We start from the raw sequence: 21,766 nt of genomic DNA on the forward strand, positions 1-21,766 counted from the left end.
AAGTCAAATTAAAATACAAATTGAAAGACACTTTCTCCTTGGAAGGAAAGCTATGACAAACCTAGACAGCATATTAAAAACCAGACACATTACTTTGCTGACAAAGGTCTGTCTAATCAAAGCTATAGTTTTTCCAGTAGTCACGTACAGATGTGAGAGTAGGACCCTAAAGAGGGCTGAGTGCTGAAGAACTGACGCTTTTGAACTGCGGCATTGGAAGAGACTCTTGAGAGTCCCTTGGACTGCAAGGAGATCAAACCAGTCAATCCTGAAGGAAATCAACCATGAATATTCATTGAAAAGACCGATGCTGAAGCGTGAAGCGCGAACTCCAATAGTTTGGCCACCTGATATGAAGAGACAACTCACTGGAAAAGCCCCTGATGCTGGACAAGATTGAAGGCAAAAGGAAAGGGGGGCAGTGGAGGATGAGATGGTTGGATGGCATCACCAACTCAATGGACATGAGTTTGGGCAAACTCCAGGAGATAGAAAAGGACAGAGGAGCTTGGCACACTGTAGGCCATGGGGTTGCAAAGAGTCAGACACGACTCAGAGACTGAAAAACAACAATGATAAGAACACCGCCATCGTGGCGAGAAAGACACTCAACATGGAGGCTGCCAAGGTTCTGTTCCCCAGAACAGGGGCCTGCTGTGGGGCAGGCATAGCTTACTGGGCCTCGCTCTGCCCTGATTTAATAATCTGAAAAGATACATTCACCCTCACTGCTCACAACAGCACTATTTACATTTGCCAAGACACAGAAACAACCGAAGTGTGTATCAACAGATGAATGGAAAAAACCAAACACGTTACATACAGACAATGGAATATTACTCCGTCATAAAAAGGAGTGAAATGCATGGATGGCCTTGAAGGACGTTATGCTCAGTGAGAGAACTCTGACAGAGAAGGATATATACTGTATGATGTCACTTATATGCAGAATCTAAAAAATACGACATGGCAGTGATATAATGAAAAAGAAACTGACAGTGTATGGCAAAACCAATACAGTATTGCAAAGTAAAAAAAGTAAAAAAAAATTAAAAAAAAAACTGACTCACAGATATAGACAGCTAATGGTTAACAATGGTGGGGGCACTAAAGGGGTGGGAGAGACAGGCTCAAGGATACACTGGACAACATAGGGAATATAGATAATGTTCTGTAATAACTGTAAATGAAGCAACCTTCCAAAACTGTATACGTTTGTAAAAATTTTTTAGTTAAAAAAAATTTAAAAAGCCAACTTATTGAGCATGTTTTATACCAGGCACTGAGCAAAATGCCCCATGAGAATCACACAATTTAATCCACCCCAAATCTAGCAGGTATTATCCCCACTTTATAGATGAGGAAATTGAGGTTCAGAGAGGTTATCTGTTTGACCAATGTCTCACAAAGAGCATGTAGTGTGGAACCTTTGAGTCCCACCTATCCCTCGAGGGCGTGGCTTAGTCAACCTGACTGCCTGCCCCCGACTTCCCACCATGCTCCTCTGGATGACCCCTTCTCCTGTCCTGATCATAGACATGACTTTCCCAGGGCTTCTGAGAATGAATTCCAATTTAGATGTCTGTCACATAGGAGTTGGATCACTGTGACTCAGACCTCATGAGCTATGTCAGGAATAATTTTTGGACGTGCCAAGTCAAGACGACCTCCCTGGAGTCATGGTCCAGCCTTTGAGCTTAGCTGCCATTCCAGGAGACCAGGGGCACCCCCGATAAAGGCATCAACACTTCTGCCATCCATATGGCTTAACTACAGAGACATCCATGCTTTGCTGTCCAGGTCTGTCCTGGGAAAGTAGACTAGATGACCAGGAGCCAGCTTTTCAAGCTGCCTGCTGAATTATCTGTGCTCACAGGCAAACCTGGATGTAAATTGTGTTTGAAAAGTTGATCTCCATTCCTGCCTGGGAATCTCATAAATCAAAAATGGTCAGTGTTTACAGCAGGGTCCAAAGGGAGAGTTGCTGGGACAGCCCCAAACACTTAAAAATTCTATATGGGAACCAAGAAAACTTCACGTGAGGACAGGAGATTGGAGGAACTAATCGCTGATTTTCATCTGGTTCTCATTTAGAAAAATTGGACTACTGGAGAAAAGGGCAAAAATAAAAACTGGATGAAAAAAAAATGTTTAAAGGCAAGTAGATCCCTCATTCTGAACATGTACAGGTTTATACTCACAAGCTACTCTCTCTTAAGGCCAGTTAATTGTTCTGATAGCTGGTTAGGCTGTGAAGGAGGCACCATAAAAACAGACAGACAATGGGGGATTATGGCCACAGTACAGAGAGAAGGACTTCCCTGATAGCTTAGCTGGTAAAGAATCTGCCTGCAATGCAAGAGACCCCGGTTTGATTCCTGCTTCAGGAAGATCCCCTGGAGAAGGGATCAGTTCAGTTCAGTCGCTCAGTCGTGTCCGACTCTCTGCAACCCCATGGACTGCAGCAGGCCAGGCTTCCCTCTCCATCACCAACTCTCGAAGCTTGCTCAAGGATGGGGATAGGCTACCCACTGCAGTAATTTTGGGCTTCCCTGGTGGCTCAGAAGGTAAAGAATCTGCCTGCAATGTGAAAGACCTGGGTTCGATTCCTGGGTTGGGAAGATTTCCTGGAGGAGGGCGTGGCAACCCACTCCAGTATTCTTGCCTGAAGAATTCCATGGAGAGAGGAGCCTGGCGGGCTGCGGTCCATGTGGTTGCCAAGAGTCAGACACGACTGAGCAACTAAGAAGCACAGCACACAATACACCAGAGAGAAGAACTGCCACTCACACCCAGAGATCACCAGTCCTAAGACAGACGGGTTTGCTTCGGTGGCGCTGGGATGGTATCTGCCTTGTCGTGACACACCAAAGGCACCATGGCAAAAACAGGGCATCCACACCTCACACCAGAAAACACACAACTGTGCTGTATGTCATAACATGTATACACTTATGTAGATGTGTGCACACTTTATACATACACACACACAGGACACATATTGGTAACTTTAAAGCAACTAAGATTATATGTAGAAAAGGCAAATGTTATGTAATTCTTTGGAGAAGAAGGCAGGACAAGGATTAGAAGAAGGAGAGCAGTATATTATCTATCTAATTTCCCTATTACATTAATCAGAATCCTAATTTATCAATACCCCGTAGGGAATATTTGTTTTAAGTCAATGCAGATCAGCCTACCCTCTGCTGGTCTATTAAATGCAGGTGCAGCGAAGATTGAGAAGGACAGGAATTCTGTGTTTCATCTTTGTATCTCAGCCCCGCCCCCCCGCCCCCACCCCACCCAACACAATGTCTGAAACATTGTTCATTGAACGGGTGAACGAATCAACAAAGAAAAATAAATAAAAAGTGTGTATGTGCTACGGATAGCTTCAAGTACTTCAAAATGTAAAAAAATAAAAACAGCAGAATCTACTGATCAAAAGTCTTTCTCTCCATTAATAAAAAAAGGATTGATACAAATTTTAATATTCAACATGTTGGCAGGAAATGACATTTAAATCTTACCTTCCAAGGAGCCCTAACTTCTATTTCTAAATCAAAATACACAGACTGCTTTCAGGTCACAAGTCATGTTTACACTGTTGTAGAATTTTTTTTTTAAGTCACTGAAAATATAGCCTGAATGAAAAGATTTTTCTAAACACAGCACACTGTCACTGGTTCAACCTAACAAAGCGAACCACTGCATTCTATAACAACTGATATTTATGTAACATATTATATAATGTGTTTGTTATGCATAAGCATACATATGTGTGCTCTTGTCAGTATAGAAATTTAATTACAAATACATTCTGAAAAATCTCACCCTTTATACAATATTCACGCTTGTTTTCACTAATTCCACTTACAGGAATCCCATGCCAATGATTAAAGAACAAAGATGTTAATTCATCAAAATGTTTAGCCAGTTCTTGTTCTGTGGCAAGTTTTCCTGGTAGCTCAGCTGGTAAAGAATCCACCTGCAATGCAGAAGACTCTGTTTTGATCCCTGGGTTGGGAAGATCCCCTGAAGAAGGGAACAGCTATCCACTCCAGTATACTGGCCTGGAGAATTCCATGGACTGTATAGTCTGTGAGGTTGCAAAGAGTTGGACACGACTGAGCAACATTCACTTCCGCTTTTCTTTCCCATGACAGAGCCCTCTGCAAAGCAATTAGGATTTCTAACCAAGGTGGTCAGAAAGGAAGGAGAAGACAAAACGTGATCAAAAGAAAGCCGTGCAACAGCTCTTTGTGGACAAAAAAATGGGTAGGTTTTGCCTCAAAAAAAAAAAAGTGTTTAATTTTCAGTATTATATAGAAGAATATAAGGAGTAATGCAATCAAGTCATAAGCATCACTTTATTTGGTAAAATAATTTATTGGACTCATAATTTAAATATATGTATTAAATGGTAGGAATAGTACTTGTAATACTTTTAACATCATTATCCATTTTTTCCGTTTAACCAGCCTCCTAACATTCTATATATTTTGTCAACATTAATGGTACAATAGGATCAGGACTTTACTAAAAATATGAGTAGTTCTTTACTTTTTGAAAACTGCAAATAAAAACCATATCCCAGAGCTCCCAGGGGAACCTTTGAGGCACTGAGATTTGTCACATGGGTGCTGCCTGGCCGCCAACAGAGCACAGAGGGATTCTCCACTGGAGCCTGTCAGATTTTTCAAACAAAACCAAGACACTGACCAACAAAATCCTCGAGGCCAGGGGAGCCTGAAGAGGAGGCCTTAGAAGGCCTGTGAAAACAACTCTCTGCTCAAATAAATCATCTCCCCAAATCATCTCCCTGCTGCGTAAGCTGGCTTTATATCATCTTCTATCTGCCACATGTTTTTCATAAGGAAGAAAGGCATAAAAAAATAAAGAAACTCTTGTTCTCCACTTATGCTAAATCCACTTTAGCCCACAGTGAAATCCGCCAGCACACTGGGAGGAGAGAAGTGACTGTTTCATAACATCTTTAGATAAAGGACCTCTTTCTACTCTTCTCAGGCATACCTGTACAAGTGTGACTAGCCTCTGCGTCTTTTCAGACCTTGGGTTTTTGAGGAATTTGCTGCTATTTTCCTTCAGTCACTCAGTTCAGTCATTCAGTCATGTCCGACTTTTTGCAACCCCATGGACTGCAGCATGCCAGGCTTCCCTGTCCATCACCAGCTCCCGGAGCTTGCAAAAAAACTCATGTCCTTCGAATCGGTGATGCCATCCAACCATCTCATCCTCTGTCGTCCCCTTCTCCTCCCGCCTTCAATCTTTCCCAGCATCAGGGTCTTTTCCAATGAGTCAGCTCTTCGCATCAGGTGGCCAAAGTATTGGAGTTTCAGCTTCAGCATCAGTCCTTCCAATGAATATTCAGGACTGATTTCCTTTAGGATTGACTGGTTTGATCTCCTTGCAGTCCAAGGGACTTTCAAGAGTCTTTTCCAACACCGCAGTTCAAAAGCATCAATTCTTTGGTGTTCATCTTTCTTTATAGTCCAACACTCACATCCATACATGACTACTCAAAAAACTATAACTTTGACTAGACAGACATTTGTAGGCAAAGTAATGTCTCTGCTTTTTAACATGCTAAGATGGTCATAGCTTTTCTTCCAAGGAGCGTCTTTTAATTTCAAGGCTGCAGTCACATCTGCAGTGATTTTGGAGCCTAAAAAAACAGTCTCTCACTGTTTCCATTGTTTCCCTATCTATTCGCCATGAAGTGATGCAACCAGATACCATGATCTTAGTTTTCTGAATGTTGAGTTTTAAGCCAACTTTTTCACTCTTCTCGTTCACTGTCAACGAGAGGCTCTTTAGTTCCTCCTTGCTTTCTGCCATAAGGGTGGTGTCATCTGAGTATCTGAGGTTATTGATATTTCTCCCGGCAATCTTGATTCCAGCTTCTGCTTCATCTAGCCTGGCATTTCCCATGATGTACTCTGCATAGAAGTTAAATAAGCAGGGTGACAACATACAGCCTTGACATACTCCTTTTCCTATTTGGAACCAGTATGTTGTTCCATGTCTAGTTCTAACTGTTGCTTCTTGACCTGCATACAGATTGCTCAGGAAACAGGTCAGGTGGTCTGGTATTCCCATCTCTTGAAGAATTTTCCACAGTTTGTTGTGATCCACACAGTCAAGGGTTTGGCATAGTCAATGAAGCAGAAGTAGATGTTTTTCTGGAACTCTCTTGCTTTCTTGATGATCCAAAGGTGTTGGCAATTTGATCTCTGCTTCCTCTGCCCTTTCTAAATCCAACTTAAATATCTGGAAGTTCACAGTTCACATACTATTGAAGCCTGGCTTAGAGAATTTTGAGCATTACTTTGCTAGTTTGTAAGATGAGTGCAATTGTGCGGTAGTTTGAGCATTCTTTGGCACTGCCTTTCTTTGGGACTGGAATGAAAACTGACCTTTTCCAGTCCTGTGGCCACTGCTGAGTTTTCCAAATTTGCTGGCTTATTGAGTGCAGCACCTCCACAGCTTCATCTTTTAGGATTTGAAATAGTTCAACTGGAATTCCATCACCTCCATTAGCTTTGTTCGCAGTGATGCATCCTAAGGCCTACTTCACTTCGAATTTCAGGATGTCTGGCTCTAGGTGAGTGATCACACCATCATGGTTGTCTGTGTCATGAAGATCTCTTATGTATAGTTATTTTGTGTATTCTTGCCACCTCTTAATATCTTCTGCTTCTGTTCGGTCCATACCATTTTTGTCCTTTATTGTGCCCATCTTTGCAAGAAATGTTCCCTTGGTATGTCTAATTTTGTTGAAGAGATCTCTGCTACTGCTGCTAAGTCACTTCAGTCGTGTCCAACTCTGTGCGACCTCATAGACAGCAGCCCACCAGGCTCCCCTGTCCCTGGGATTCTCCAGGCAAGAACACTGGAGTGGATTGCCATTTCCTTCTCCAATGCATGAAAGTGAAAAGTGAAAGTGAAGTCACTCAGTCATGTCCGACCCTCAGCGATCCCATGGACTGCAGCCTTCAAGGTTCCCCCGTCCCTGGGATTCTTCAGGCAAGAACACTGGAGTGGGGTGCCATTGCCTTCTCCGTGAAGAGATCTCTAGTCTTTCCCATTTCTATTTTTCTATTGTTTCTATTTCCCACTCTATTTTCCTTCACTGGGACTAAATCTGTTTGGCCAATGAAACTGTTGCTTTAACTTGCCATCGTGGTTGACATGGAAAAAGCCCTTAAGGAGACGGGCGATGTCTGGACTCTAATGCAGACTTCTGGTTTTCCCGCCAGCCATGCTAGGACCAGTTTCTGCTTTCCTACTCTAACTCCTGGGCATCTGCTTCCACACAGGACACTGGGATGAATTTGATTTTAAAAGGAGAACAAAATCATGGTCTCGATAGAGTGGTTTCAGAGACAGGCTTATGTCCTGCACTCCAGCGGCTGCTCAGGGACAGGCCTCGGGACTCTTCTGCACGCCCATGGAGTCTGTCACAAATGTGGGTGCTCACAAGGGGCCATGGAGGGAACCTCCAAGAGTGAGGTGCTAAATTTGGGGAATACAGTGGCTACCAACCGGCAAAGCAGAGCAGTGATCAGCAGTGTCCCCAAACAGTGTATCCTGCTTTTCATCTTGGTGCATGCAAGCGTGCCTGCTAGGTCGCTTCAGTTGTGTCTGACTCTTTGTGACCCCATGGACTGTAGCCCATTAGGCTTCTCTGTCCATGAGATTCCCCAGGCAAGAGTACTAGAGTGGGTTGCCATGCCCTCCTCCAAGGGATTTTCCCCAACCCAGGGATCAAACATGTATCTTTTATGTCTCCTGCATTGGCAGGCAGGTTCTTTACCACTAGCACCACCTGGGAAGCCCCTTTTGCCTCAGACCTCGGGGTAAAGCAATAGTTGGTGGAGGAAAGTTTTTCTCTAGAAGGATTCCAGCTAACAAGGAAAGGAACAACACAATTAGAACATCACCCCTTACTGAGACCGAAAGAGAAAACTCGGCATTCATTATTAATGCTCACTGATTCTGGCATTTAAAGTTTGTGAACCTTTATAATGGAAGCATTGGAATAATCCCTGAAGCCAGTGCTCTATCCAACATCTCAATCAAGAGACAAGCAGAGCTCATGGAACTCCTGACGTGAAGCAAGAAAGGGACACAGCACCCCATGATTCAGTCCTGCTGAAAAATCAGAACCTGAATCTGCTCAAGGCTGTAGCTCTAACTTCGGGTTGACAGAAAACACAGGGAACAGAGGAACGGCAAGATGATGATATGGGGATGAAACCAGCAAAATCAGAAATGTGGAAAATTCTACCTGGGTTCACTCACGAGGATTACAAGGTTTCAATCGCAAGAATTAAAAAATGGAACCAGGAACCTATGTATTAAAAAAAAAAAAGATTTAGATGTAGCAACCAAACGCAACATGGGAACTGTGTATGTATATCCTGCCTGAAATTATCTAATGGCTGAAAAGTGTTTCAAGCTCTCTGGAGAGTTAATTTTAGTTACTGTCTCATATGATCAATGGAGAGTCCATTATGTCACACAAAGAGAAGCATCGTGGCTTTCTGTTGTGGTCATGGCGATAAGAAAAGGACAAGACGCTTGGCACAGATACACCAGCCTACACAGCGCCTGCACAGAACCGTCCCTGGCCACGCAGCGGGGAAGACAGTGAGAACATAGCCACAAAGCCAGCATCAGCCCTCCTCTCAGCCACCAGAGACCATCTGGAAGTGGCCAGCATGACCATCATTATCCACTTTGGATACAGTCCTGGAGAGGAACGCCAAGCAGATTTTTCATCAGAAAATCATAAACCTATAGCACAAGAAGTGAAAGACTGCAAGTGACGTCATTAAATGTGGGGACCCACTTCCACATCAAATGCCCTTTTCAAGTCCTTCTAACTTCACAGACGGCACTCAAGGCTGCCGCACCCTCAAATTGGCACCCCGAGGGGCACCATTTCGAAAAGGTTGATCTTCACAGGGTTGGGCACTTTAAAGTTAAGTCAGGTTGGAGAAACAAAATCTCTAAAAATGGTGTTCTGACCTTTTCCAACGTCTGCAGAACTTGAAAGACTGACACGAGGAGGGAAGCGCAAAGGAATTTAGTTCTTATTCAGGGAACAAAATTTAGCCCAATTAGGAAGATCTTAAATGTTAACGCTGAAAGATTTTATCTGAAATTGGAAGAAGTCTGGTCTAGTTAGAAGACGGCTGACAGCTGTGTGCATGCGTGCTGAGTCGCTTCAGTCGTGTCCAACTCTTTATGACCCTTCGGAATATAGCCTGACGGGCTCCGCTTCCATAGCATTCTCCAGGCAAGCATACTGGAGTGGGCTGCCATGTCCTTTTTCAGGGGAGATTCCCGACCCAGGGATCGAACCTGAGTCTCCTGCATTGGCAGGCAAGTTCTTTGCCACTAGTGCCACCTGGGAAGCCCCATAGTGGAGCGTAGCTGGTGTCAATTCCGCAAGTCTACAGTCACACTTAGAGAATTTTCTCTCTTTCTTTTCCCCCTTCATCAACATGTCGAGGTGACTCCTCTGGTGTGGCCCAGTTCCCTAAACTGAAGGGTGAAGCTGCTGAAGGGGTGTGTGACTCCCTGCAGGAAAGAACATTCCCAGGGGCCATGCATCAGCCAAGACAGAAACCCCAAACTGGAAGGAGTTGGCCAGCCGGTGTTTCCTGCCAATCCCAGCAATGTCCAACAGACCCTGCCACCATGCTGGAAATGTTCCTACAGACATAGGTGACTACAGAGCACTTGAACTGTGGCTCATGTGACCGAGGAAATACAGCTTTAATCTTCTAAGATTGATTTAAATAGCTTCATGTGGCCAATGGCTAGTCAATTAAAGTATGAATACAACTCCTTGCAGAATACATTAGAAATACTGGTCCCCAAGCCTGATCACTGGGGCGTGTAGTTCCAGAGGAGTGAGGCCAAGCATCTGCCTTTGGAATGAGCTCCCCAGGTGGGCCTAATGCTGGTGGTCCCCAAAAATGCCCCAGACTTGAAGGAGAGCAAGAGCCTGTGTGTGGGCTCCAGGTGGAGGGCACACCCACTGCATGGAATTGGGCTGGGAGTAAGCCTGGAGGCCACAGGCTTCCCCTCTTGGCTCCCATCTGGATGTTACATGAAGTACTGTCACAGCCTTGGGCTGGGCAGGTATTGAGATACACTCAGGGCCATGGCAGATGTCTCGTGATGTTCCACTGCAGGCTGGTGCTCTCTAGCTCACAGCCCCCAGCTACTCCTGCAAACACTCACGGATCGCAAAGAAATACAGGTCCAACTCCATATGAGCACCCTCTCATGTCACCTCCAGACTGGATTCTGTGAGGCTCAAGTGTCTACCCTCCTCCAAGACTCAGAGGGCCATGCCCGCCACAATCTGTATCCTTGTGTCCCTGACCCCAGCTCAAAGGGCAAGCTCTTCGTCCTTTCCTAGGGTTCTCTATTCCAATCAAAGATCATCACTGGTCTTCTGGCAAACCATATTTAAGAATTATCATTGACATCTTCCCTTTCATTAAGCGCTCATTTGATGGCCCATCAGTTTCTGTCCATTCTCCCTCCAGAACAGTTCTGATTTACTCCGTTCCATGAAAGTCATTGCTCTGCTTACAGGCTTTGCTTCCATGAGGCACTGTGGTCCTTAGGAGAAAATAGAAGATCTTACCTCGGAGCCCAAGGCCCCCCTGGACTGGTCTCCACTCCTGTCTCTGCATCTCCCTCCTGCTCACTAACACACTGATCTTCATTTCTGAAACCCTTCAGTATTCCTTTCCTGCCCTTGGGACGTCCAGTATGCTCATCCATATCTTCAGAACCCTGTATGGTCTGCTCCCCTAGACCTGGCTCACCTCTCTTCACACACAGCTTAAATGTTGCTTCTTTACCTGACTTCCTTCCCTAGGCCAGAATGGGCCTCCTGCTTGTCTTTGTAACTCTCAGCACCGCTGCCATTCAGTATCGCCTTGTGGTGACCTGTTTAGCACTGGGCTTCTCGACTGACCTCCAGGAGGACAAGGACTTGACCTTATTGCCTTCTCCACTCTATGGCCAGGGCCAACAATAGCGTCTGGTATGAAATAAATGTGCCAAAAATAGAGCTGCCATACGATCCTGCAACCTCACTCCTGAGCATATATCCGGGCAAAACTATAATTCAAAGAGATACATGCAGCACTATTTACAACAGCCAAGATATGGAAACCACCTAAACGTCCACATGTTCAGTGGACTATTACTCAGCCGTAACAAGAAAGAATTAATGCTGTTTGCTGCAACATGGGTGCAACTCAAAGTGATTATACTAAGTGAAGTAAGTCAGAAAGAGAAAGATAAATACCATATGACATCCCTTATATGCGGAATCTAAAATACGGCACAAATGAACTTATCTATGGAACAGACTTACAAAGAGATCAAACTCGTGGTTGCCAAGTGGGGGCACTGGGGAGGGACAGATTGGGAGTTTGTGATTAGCAGATACAAACTATTATATAGTGAATGGATAAACAACGAGATCCGACTGTATAGCACAGAGAACTATGTTCAATACCCCATGATAAACCATAATGGAAAAGAATATGAAAAAGAGTGTATATACATGTACAACTGAGTCACTTTGCTATTCAGCAGAAGTTAACACCACACTGCAGATCAACTCTATTTCAATAAAATAAATTAGAAAAAAAATAAAATAAATGTGAAAAAAATGACTAAAAAAATAAAGGGTTTCATTGATATCTTTTTGATTACCATTAGGAATCATTTGAGTGAATAAAGACCCTGATAAAGATTTATGAATGGTGCGAGGGAAGGTGAGAGAAAAAAACATTAGATGAGATAGTAAAGTTTCTGTAACACAGCATTGCCCTCATTAGTTTAGTCAGTAATTAGAACACCAGGCAAATTAAGCCTAAAGCTTCTGACAGGCAGGTGAGGCTTCTTCTGCCAGAGTAGAAATGGAAAGAAATAGCGCTCTGCATGCAGACAAAGATGTGAAAATTCTAATTCCTGAGGATGTCAAGATTGTGAAATTAACACCACGACAGCAACAGGAAGCCAAAGGAGCAGCACGTAAATCCCTTGCAGCTCTTGTCGGAATTGAGATGTTCAGACGGCCTCGAGACTCATGGGTGAAGATGAGGCATAAAAGGATCTCCATTAACTTAGGACACTTCAAACAGGACACAGTGCTGGTGAAGCCAAGGGTACAACTGGGTGAAATAAGTAATCTCACTGGATCTACAAGACTATGTCATTGAACCACTCAAATCTGATCATCAAGAAGAACTTGAGCTCTCACCTCTCGGTACTGACTGTACACAGACTTTTATTCCATTATGCGGATGAGGAAATGGAGAGGGTATATGTATTAACAGATTGTTGTTGGAAACAAAACTGGGTTTCAGAACCTGGCTACCTGACTCCCAACCCAGCATCCTTTCCAGAACTTTCTCCTTGAGAAGGTAGTTTCTCACACCACCCAGGACAGAACTTATCGTCCTGTTGACTCACCCCTGGCCTGGTTCAGGCTGTCCACATCCTGTCATTTGCTTTTTGATATATGCTCAGAGAGCGCCCACAACAGGCCAAGCCATGTGGAAGGGGATGGAGGAGGAAGTAAAGACCCCGCCCCCGACCTTGAAGACATCTCTGGCTGATGGGACAGGTAATGAACGTCCAAGCGTGGAGATGAGACCAGTGGCAAGCATCTCTCAGACACCCAGCCTGAAATTGCGCGGGGGTCAGGGTTCTGCCTGTGACCTGACCAGGGTCCCACACAGCAGAATGGTGCCCCACCCAGTCCAGGACCCACCTCCCACCTGGGTGACCTGTGCACCCCGGGGCAGCACCTTTCAGCAGCCCCATCACCTCAGGGGCTCACACTGAATTTGAAGGTCTCATTCGCAAGAACACCTAGTCAATTTCTTTCTGAACTTACCGTGTTTATTTATCTATTTCTTTTTGTTAATCCAAGAAAAGGACTTTACATTTATCCCCATGATGGGAGGGAGGTTCAAAAGGGAGGGGACATATGCACACCTGTGGCTGATTCACGTTGAGGTTTGACAGGAAATAACAAAATTCTGTAAAGCAATTATCCTTCAATAAAAAAACTAAAAAAAAGTCTCATCTTGTTAATTTTGGCCCATTTACCAAACTGCAGAAATCTCCATAATCTAGATTCCGCCACGCAGAGCTCAGTGACCCCAAACCAGCTTTGCGTTGCCAAGAAACATGCCCAGCACACCTATCATGTCTTCATAACGATGGGCTGACAATTGCTGGGCCAGGATGAGGCTGGGTACACAGCCCGAAGGCCACTGACAGCCATCTCGGTCCAGCTGTCCAACACGATTTGGTTCAGCCTGAACAACGGCTTGATATTCTCTGGTGGTTATTCAGCCAAGTGCTAATCCTCTCAGTCCTACCAGGCCACTATCTGCCTTTTTCTACCCTACATCGTGATATTCTGAGATACTCTCCGATAAATGCCTTCTCAGATATTCATGCTCGCGGCTTGACAAATTGAAAGTGCTCTTTTCTGCGACTGTTTCAGAGTGAGTATTAATTAGAGCTGCCCCTTAAGAGATATCTGGAACTATTCCAGACAGAAGAAAAGCCAATATACCAAAGTTCTTCTAGCTCAGTGACACCCCACGTAGAGATCAAGCGGCCGTGGACTTCCCCCAGCGACTGCCTTCACTCACTGGCGGACGGTCTTGAAAACAGAGAGCTTGGTGGGTCTGAGACTCGCAGGGGGTGTGATCTACCGCTGTCAGTTTCCATTATCCTAAACTGGAAAAGTGCATGTCTAAGCTGGCCCACCTGTCCAACAAAGCATTTTGATCAGAGATGCAGATACACAGAGCACCTGTTTAAGGAATGGCCTGGGTGTCCATGGGGATCGAGCAGAGTTATGGAACTTCACAAAGTGGGTCCCCGCCATTCTAGAGGCAGACAGCAACACTGTGAAAAATGCTTCTCCGGGGAAGCTCTGAGTTTCTTTAAACATTCAATTATGGCTCTACAAACACAGATTTGAAATGAACAGCATCTGATCTTTGCACAAATTAGAGATGCTAGAAGGCAAATAAAATAGATTCCCCTAAACAATCAAGCAATACAAATCAGCCCTGCTTCATGAAAAATCGGTTTATACCAAGTCTGGGAGTGGGGTTACTTAGGTGACTCCCTTTTTGCATTTATTTTAGATGATGACTTTTATGATTGGAGGCACTGAGGGAACTTTATTTTGGTTCTGATTTTTAAGCAGGTTTTTAATTAAAATAGATTTCTGGATATAGTCCATGGGTACCATTTTTTAGCCCTGGGAAAGTTGCTGGAGGCCTTGCTGCTGCTGCTAAGCTGCTAAGTCACTTCAGTCGTGTCTGACTCTGTGAGACCCCATAGATGGCAGCCCACCAGGCTCCCCCGTCCCTGGGATCCCATTCACTATTTCCTTTTGCTGAATAGGAAACACTTCAACATTCCTCATTACAATCATTCCCAAGTTTTTACAGAAGCTTTTTTCCTTCAAATTAAAAATTTTTCCTAATTTTAAGGATAATTGCTTGTAAAATATTGAGAAAGTAAATATCCAAATCTTTCTGGCATTCATGGACACAACTGTAACCTTAAGATAAAAACTGAATGTCATGTAAAGTAACAGGCTGTTCACACTGATTATATCAATGGTTTTTACATTAATAAAAATCTCTATTATCATCTTTAGCTGTACTGCTGCATAGCTCTATTTCATAGCTGAGTCATGACTTACTTAATCAATTTCCTATTGACATACTTTTAGGTAGAACATTCTGCAATGAACATCCTTAGACCCGGGGTGATTCCCCACTGTGGGCTCTGAAGCAAGGTACCGACCGGGCTACCTTCTGATTGGTCAGGCTCTATGTTCTGCTGGTTGTGAAAATTCACATTTATTTTGCTTTCTTGCTCATTTATCTCTGCTTCATTTGGATAAATTCTTCATTTGGATCTATTGGGCCAAAGGCTATGTAAATTAAAAATTCTACTTTACACTGGATGGCTGATTATCTTCTGGGCCTGACAAATAGCCAGTAGCATGCATGCATTTCATTCTATCTGTAACTCTGTAGAATATTTTTGGTATTCCTCATTTCAACAGTGGAGTTCTTATGAGGCAGGCATGCCACTTTTTTCAAAAAATGTGTTATACTGAAATATTTGGAGAGAAGTGGATTATTAATAAAATAGTCACATTCCCATGCTCTAGTTTTGAAAATGGTATTCTTAACAAAATGAAATTTCCACAATTAGTATAAGTAGTGTAATTAAAATCAAGCTATACAATGTCATGCGTGCTAAGTTGCTTCAGTTGTGTGACCCTATGGACTATAGCCTACCAGGCTCCTCTGAACACAGGATTCTCCAGGCAAGAATACTGGAGTGGGTTGCCATGGCCTCCTCCAGGGGATCTTCCTGACCCAAAGACTGAACCTGCATCTCTTACGTCTCCTGCATTGGCAGGCAGGTTCTTTGCCACTAGCGCCACCTGGGAAGCCCCATACAATGTCCTAGGGGCACAAAAGCTATCTCCATATACCCTTCTAAACATACTTTGACAGTGAAGTCGGGAAAAGAAATAAATCAAGAAGGGAAGGTTCTATGTTTACAGCTTTTCTAATTCTGAGACTGTCTTCTGATAGGCCCACAGTTGGCAGTGGGCAAATTAAGGCATCTTTAAAACGTTCTTTTATACAAATTAGCCACCATGTAGTTGTTAGCATGGACTATCATACCCACCTTAATGGAAGGTAAGTCATTTTCAAAGGGACCCATGAAGAAGGCTATCAAGTCACTTTACAGACTCAGAACCAGATGGGCTGTAAGAAATGCATTTCTATATGGGAAAGGACTTCCATCAGAAAGCTAAATGAAGAGAATATCAGATTACACACAGACTATGATATCAAAGGGGCAGAGACTCACTCATAAGAAAAAAAAATTATATGCAAACATTCACCAAAGTACTAACCAGGGTTGTGTTTGGTAGTAGAAATATTCTGGGGGGTTGGGGAAGCTCTTGATTTTTTTCCCCTATAGTTTTCTTTTTTTTTGCATTGGATACATACTCCTTTCAGAGTGAAAACTAACTTGAGGTTTTTATTAAGTCAATTTCCGTTTCTCTACCTGCAGCCTTAATATCATGCAAAGGTGCAGGCTCAGTCTTAGTCTTGCCACTGACCACATTCTTCCAGCAGGCTAATAAGAACAGTCGCAAAAAAGACACTTCCCAAATCCAGCTGCCAATCCTAAAACCCCATCAAGGTATACATCACCACCAAAAGCCTGATTTTCTTTTGCTCTTTTGCTCTGTCCACTGTGATATTTTCAAAACCACATCCTAAGAGTAGGGGCACAAATTAAAATGTCCTATGATATTCTTATATGAAAAAAAAGAGCATGACAGTATTTAATTTGCTAAGAGAGACATATCAAAAGCAATATTCAGGTTTCCACTCAACCCTCTGATTATCCAAGATGTGTGGCTGAATTTCTTTATTAACATGACCAAGTCACAAGAAAAGCTAAAAACTCATCATGTACTGCTCACAAAATGCCAAGAGGCAGGCTGCACATCCCAAGAAGCAGGCTATGCTATTCTACACATATTCCTTTGAAACACATGTATTTGTAATATATATTCACCTGTACTTTGAAGTTTATCTATTTGTTTATAATTGCTGTGGGCCACAGTGTCAGGTACTGAATGTGAGAGCTGGCCATTCATGAACCTGTTCATCCAATTTGCTAAGGACCCTCAAACCAAAGCACCGATGTAAGGAAGTGATCTCACTCATTTACACAGAGATGCTGAGTCAGATTTCTGTGATGCAATATCTCTGGCAGAACTCATTTCAATGAAGCTGTCTTTACCTATACTGTCATTTCACAAAAATCAGCATTTCACCGAGGGGTAAGAAACGGGAACCAGTCACTCTGGAAGTGAGAAACTCCCATTTTAGATCAAGCAAGACTTGGGAACTTGATTTATCTCTTTAAATACAGATTGCTTAGTAGGGGAGCTTGATTCTTCTTTGATACTAATCAAATAGGATCGTAGGGGGTCCTTTAGATCTGAGGAGCCCATGGAGAGAGCCACAAACTCTATAGGGTAATAAAATATGAATTTTTGTTTTTACTTGTGCCCTGAAGCAGCCATGGATTTCTCCAGGGAAGGCACACAAAATATGTAATAACGTCCATGTGCTGCAGAAAAATAATATAATACCATTTTCTGGAAATTTATGCAATTTTGCAAAAAAAGGGCCAAATTTTTTAATAAAAAGATAAAATAAATACTTCATAACACTGGAGACAAGCTCTGAAAGATAAAATAAACTCTTGGTATTTCCCAAGGAAAAAAAAGAGCTTCAACCCATTTGAAGTTGTTTCTCCTTATATAACCCAGGAATTGCCAAAAGTCAACTAATTATGGAACAGTTATTGGAACAGAACAGAGGATGCTTAAACTCTATCCTCGAAAAATCAGGCTCTGAAAAAGGAAACATCAAAACTATGAGAAAAACCTGCTGAATTAGAAAGTTCTTTTTCAGAGTGATAAAATTCTTTATTTTTCCATTGGATCATTTTTTGAAGCTAATTCCAGCCTCAAATCCGAATCTGGATTATAAATCCATGCTTTCAGTTCTGCGTCTCTAAATGCCAACCTCAATTACACAGCACTTTCCATTCTCCATGTCAAAACTTTCTCCTGTCAGGCCATAAACATGAATTAACCCGACTTACTCATTTCTTTCCAGGTTCACGATCAGTTCTTTGCTGGTCAGTTGTATTCGAAAATTCAACACTCCTGGGTGAATCTGAAAGATAAATAAGAGAAGTCAGTTGAAAATCATTTCACTTTGGCATGCCAATATCCGAATATTCTCTGTAGACATAGTCAATGGAGAGAGAGAAAAATACATTTCTTCCTGGGACCATTCTGAGACCTTGAGGAGAGGAGACCAAATAAGCAGGATGAGAGTCTGGAAAATGCATCACTCTCCCAGATAGTAATGACACACCCGGAATTCCTGGCCTCTGCTTGCCTTTCCGTGGGCCACATACGCTTGGGGTCCTTCTTGACTCATAATTTATTCCTTCCTTGGTTTCTCTGTTTCCAGCAAAGACACTTTCTTTTTCCCCAACTGTTCATGTCAGAAATTTGAAGTCTGTCTCCCTCAACAAATCATCCAATCCTTGAAAAGGTCCTATTGAGTCACCCTCCAAAGCATAATTCCTGTTGTCTAGGTTGGATATCTCCACACCCTGCTCTGGTTCACACCTCTTGGATGTTGCAACACCCTCTACCCCAAGTTCCTCCACATCTACCTGAGCTTTCCTCCCATCCACTCCCCAGTGGCAGGGCGAGGATATTTTAAAAATCACAGGCTCATCCATCTACCCTTATGGATGACAGTACATTGACATCCCAGCACACTGATGATAAGAAGCCAATTTTTTTTCAAAAAAATTTACTTAATCATAATTGATATAAAATATTATATAAGTTACAGGTGTAATACATAGTGATTCATAATTTTGAAAGGTTATATTCCGTTTATAGTTATTGTAAAAATACTGGCTATATTCTCTATCCCTGTGGCTTATACTGTACCTCATAGTTTATACCTTTAATTCCCTTCCCCTACATGGCTGCTCCCCATTCCCTCTCCCCACTGCGAACCACTCATTTGTTTTCTGTACCTATGAGTCTGCTCTTTTTTCTCTGTATTTACTAACTTGCTGTATTTTTTAGATTCCATATATAAGTGATATCATACAGTATTTACCCTCCAAATCCTCCATGTTGCTGCAAATAGCAACATTTTCGTTCCTTGTTATGACCGAGTAGTATTCCATTGCGCATATCCGTCCATTCTCCACTCATCTATTGATGGACACTTAGGTTGCTCCCATATCTTGCCTTTGTAAGTAATGCTGCTATGAACGTTGGAGTGCATCTATCTTTTTTAATTCGTGTTTTTGGTTTTTTGGGGGGTGGTATATGCCCAGGAGTGGAACTGCTGGGTCATATGGTAACTCTCTTTGTAGGTTCTGAGAAACCTCCACACTGTTCAGTTTTTCACAGTGAACATGCCGACCCTTTCACGTGGCCCACAGCGCCTGCATGGCCTGGCCCTCCCTGCCCTCCACACCCGCCTGCACTGCGCTCCTCCTGGCTCACCCAGCTCCAGCCACACTGGCTTTGCCAGCTCCTCCAACACACCAGGCTGCTTGGCAGCTCTGAGGCAACATTCCCTCTGCCTGGAATGCTTTCTCCCAACTACCCAGGCTCAGCTTAAATATCAATGACCCGAAGAAGCCTTACCTCACTCCCCAGTCTAATGACACCCACCTCCCCGCAGGTATTCTTTTTCCCAGTCTCCTGCCCCTTCCCTCCCTGGAAGGAAGAACTCCCTTCCTACTCACTACAATTCAGGATGTGGATTTGTTGCTAACATGTCCCTTTTGTTGTTTGGTTGTTCAGCCACTCAGTCGTGTCCGGTTCACTGAAAGTCCACAGACTGCAGCATGCCAAGCTTCCCCGTGCTCCACTATCTTTTAGAGTTTGCACAGATCCACGGCCATTGAGCTGTTGATGCCATCCAACCATCTCGTCCTCTGTCCCCTTCCTTATCCTCCACGGTGCCAGACAAATAACAGAAGCTCAGTTAACATTTGGTGAAGAGGAGAATGAGTGAATGAATAGGGCAGACAGCTCTACGTCTCCTCCCTCTTGCCAGGCAGACACCTTCCTCCACCTCGCTTCCGGGTCCCAAGAAACCCTAGTCTGTGCTTGCCGGTCTCTCAGTGGGGGGCAGGCATCTATATTCACTGTTCTGCCCCAGAAATCCCAACGAGCTCCTTGCCCCTCTTGGAGAGCACAACCATGGGGTACTGTCCCTGAACCCACACCCCTGTCCCAGGTTAGCCCCCATCTAAACCAGGCTGGCTGAACATACCACATCCCTCTCGAGGAGCCCAAGTCAATGATGCGTCATCCTTACCCAAGTCAAAATCGATTTGCCAACCCGTAGTCACTTGACAAAGCCTCTCCCTGCTTCCCTGCCTATTACATCCTCAGGGATTCTGGGGACCGGCGGTCAGCCTCCAACTCCCTCTGTTACCCCCAGCTAACATGTTTCAGTTGGAGGCATCACGTGTCCATCAGGCATTACTAAAATGTTTAATGTTGATTTTGAAAAGGGAATGCTGTGCTTTCATTCTGATGAGGTGGAGAGTTCATCCAGCAGGACCATGCCCTGACTCAGCTCACCATAGTTGCTGTGCTCAGCTCAGGCCAGGCAGTACTGCCCACTGCCCAGGTGGATGGGAGAGGGCAGAGGATGAGTTAATTCACAAATGATGCAACCAACACAAAGAAGAAAGAAAGTGGAGCCGCTCACTCGTTTCTGACTTGTTATGACCCCATGGACTGTACCCTGCCAGGTTCCTCTGTCCAGGGAATTCTCTAGGCAAGAATACTAGAGTGGGTTGCCATTTCATTCTCCAGGGGATCTTACCAATCCAGGGATTGAACCTGGGTCTCCCGCATTGCGGGCAGATTCTTTACCATCTGAGCCACAAGGGAAGCAGCCAGCGTAAGGAAGGACCAAATGCCATCATAGCCCACTGAGGAAGTGAAGGCTGCTTAGCGCCTTAAAAAGATCACAGCGGAGGAGAGATGTGTCAGGACAGAAATGACAACGTGAACTCAAGATCACCAGCTCCTCCCAGGCGGTGTTGCCCTGGTGCTTCAAGTGAAATCTCAACCTTGTTCAAACATCATCACCCACATTAAATTACTGCTGCTGACTTCAGTGTCCTGGTTTTGTCTGCCTTTTTAAGTTCTTCTGGATTCATGCTTCAATAAGAGGAGAATAAGTCTAGACATAATTCTTGAACATCCCATATTTGAAAGACACTATTATAACTATTATAATATTATTAAATAAGAATATTTAATAATAAGGCAAAAGGAGATGGGGGCAGCAGAGGATGAGATGGTTAGATAGCATCCCCAACTCAATGGACATGAATTTGAGCAAACTCCAGGAGACAGTGGGCAGAGGAGCCTGGCGTGCTGCAGTCCATGGGATTGCAGAGTCAGACGCCACTTGGCGCCTGAATGACAAAATTATAACTCCAGAGTTTAAGGGACTTTTTTACAAGACAGCAATTCAGCTTGTCTATGAAGAATCCCATGCTATGTTTTAAGAGATAAATGGATTGTATTAATGAGTTCCAATAACTAACATTAAAATAATGAGTTAAGATGAAACAAAATTGAGATAGAACCCACAACGGAAGGTCACACGACTTTTGGGGAAATATTACAACTTGAATTAACTAATGCCATATAACCAGGGAGAACCACAAAGGGTGAGACATTATTCACTCTATTTTTAGGGCAGCCCTTGGAATGTCTTTTTGTAATTTCCCATATCTAATATGGTAACCATTAGCCACATATGGCTACTTACATTTAAATTAATTCAAGTGATATCAAAATTAAAAATCAGTTCATCAGTCACACTGGACACATTTCAAGGCTCTAAAGCAACACGGAGCTACTAGTTATCCCTGCTAGACAGCTCAGATGTGGAACATTTCATTTTCACAGGGTTCACAGAAATTTCTGTCTTTACTGCGCACCCCTTGGTCAGTAATAAAAACCTGAGACTTGCACCAT

At 43.6% G+C, this 21,766-nt stretch overlaps 1 protein-coding gene across 2 annotated transcripts in view; it reads right to left on the reverse strand.

Annotated features, from left to right (window-relative positions):
* ADAM12 (ADAM metallopeptidase domain 12) overlaps window positions 1–21,766 on the reverse strand; it is a 401,034-nt gene that overhangs the window by 263,160 nt on the left and 116,108 nt on the right. For both annotated transcript variants that reach the window (XM_069566850.1, XM_069566851.1), the window contains exon 3: window positions 17,818–17,891. In XM_069566850.1, coding sequence (XP_069422951.1) covers window positions 17,818–17,891 — 74 coding nt within the window. The remainder of the gene's footprint in view (window positions 1–17,817; window positions 17,892–21,766) is intronic.

Source organism: Ovis canadensis, chromosome 22 (genome assembly GCF_042477335.2).
Source record: "Ovis canadensis isolate MfBH-ARS-UI-01 breed Bighorn chromosome 22, ARS-UI_OviCan_v2, whole genome shotgun sequence".
In the NCBI taxonomy this organism is placed as follows: domain Eukaryota; kingdom Metazoa; phylum Chordata; class Mammalia; order Artiodactyla; family Bovidae; genus Ovis; species Ovis canadensis.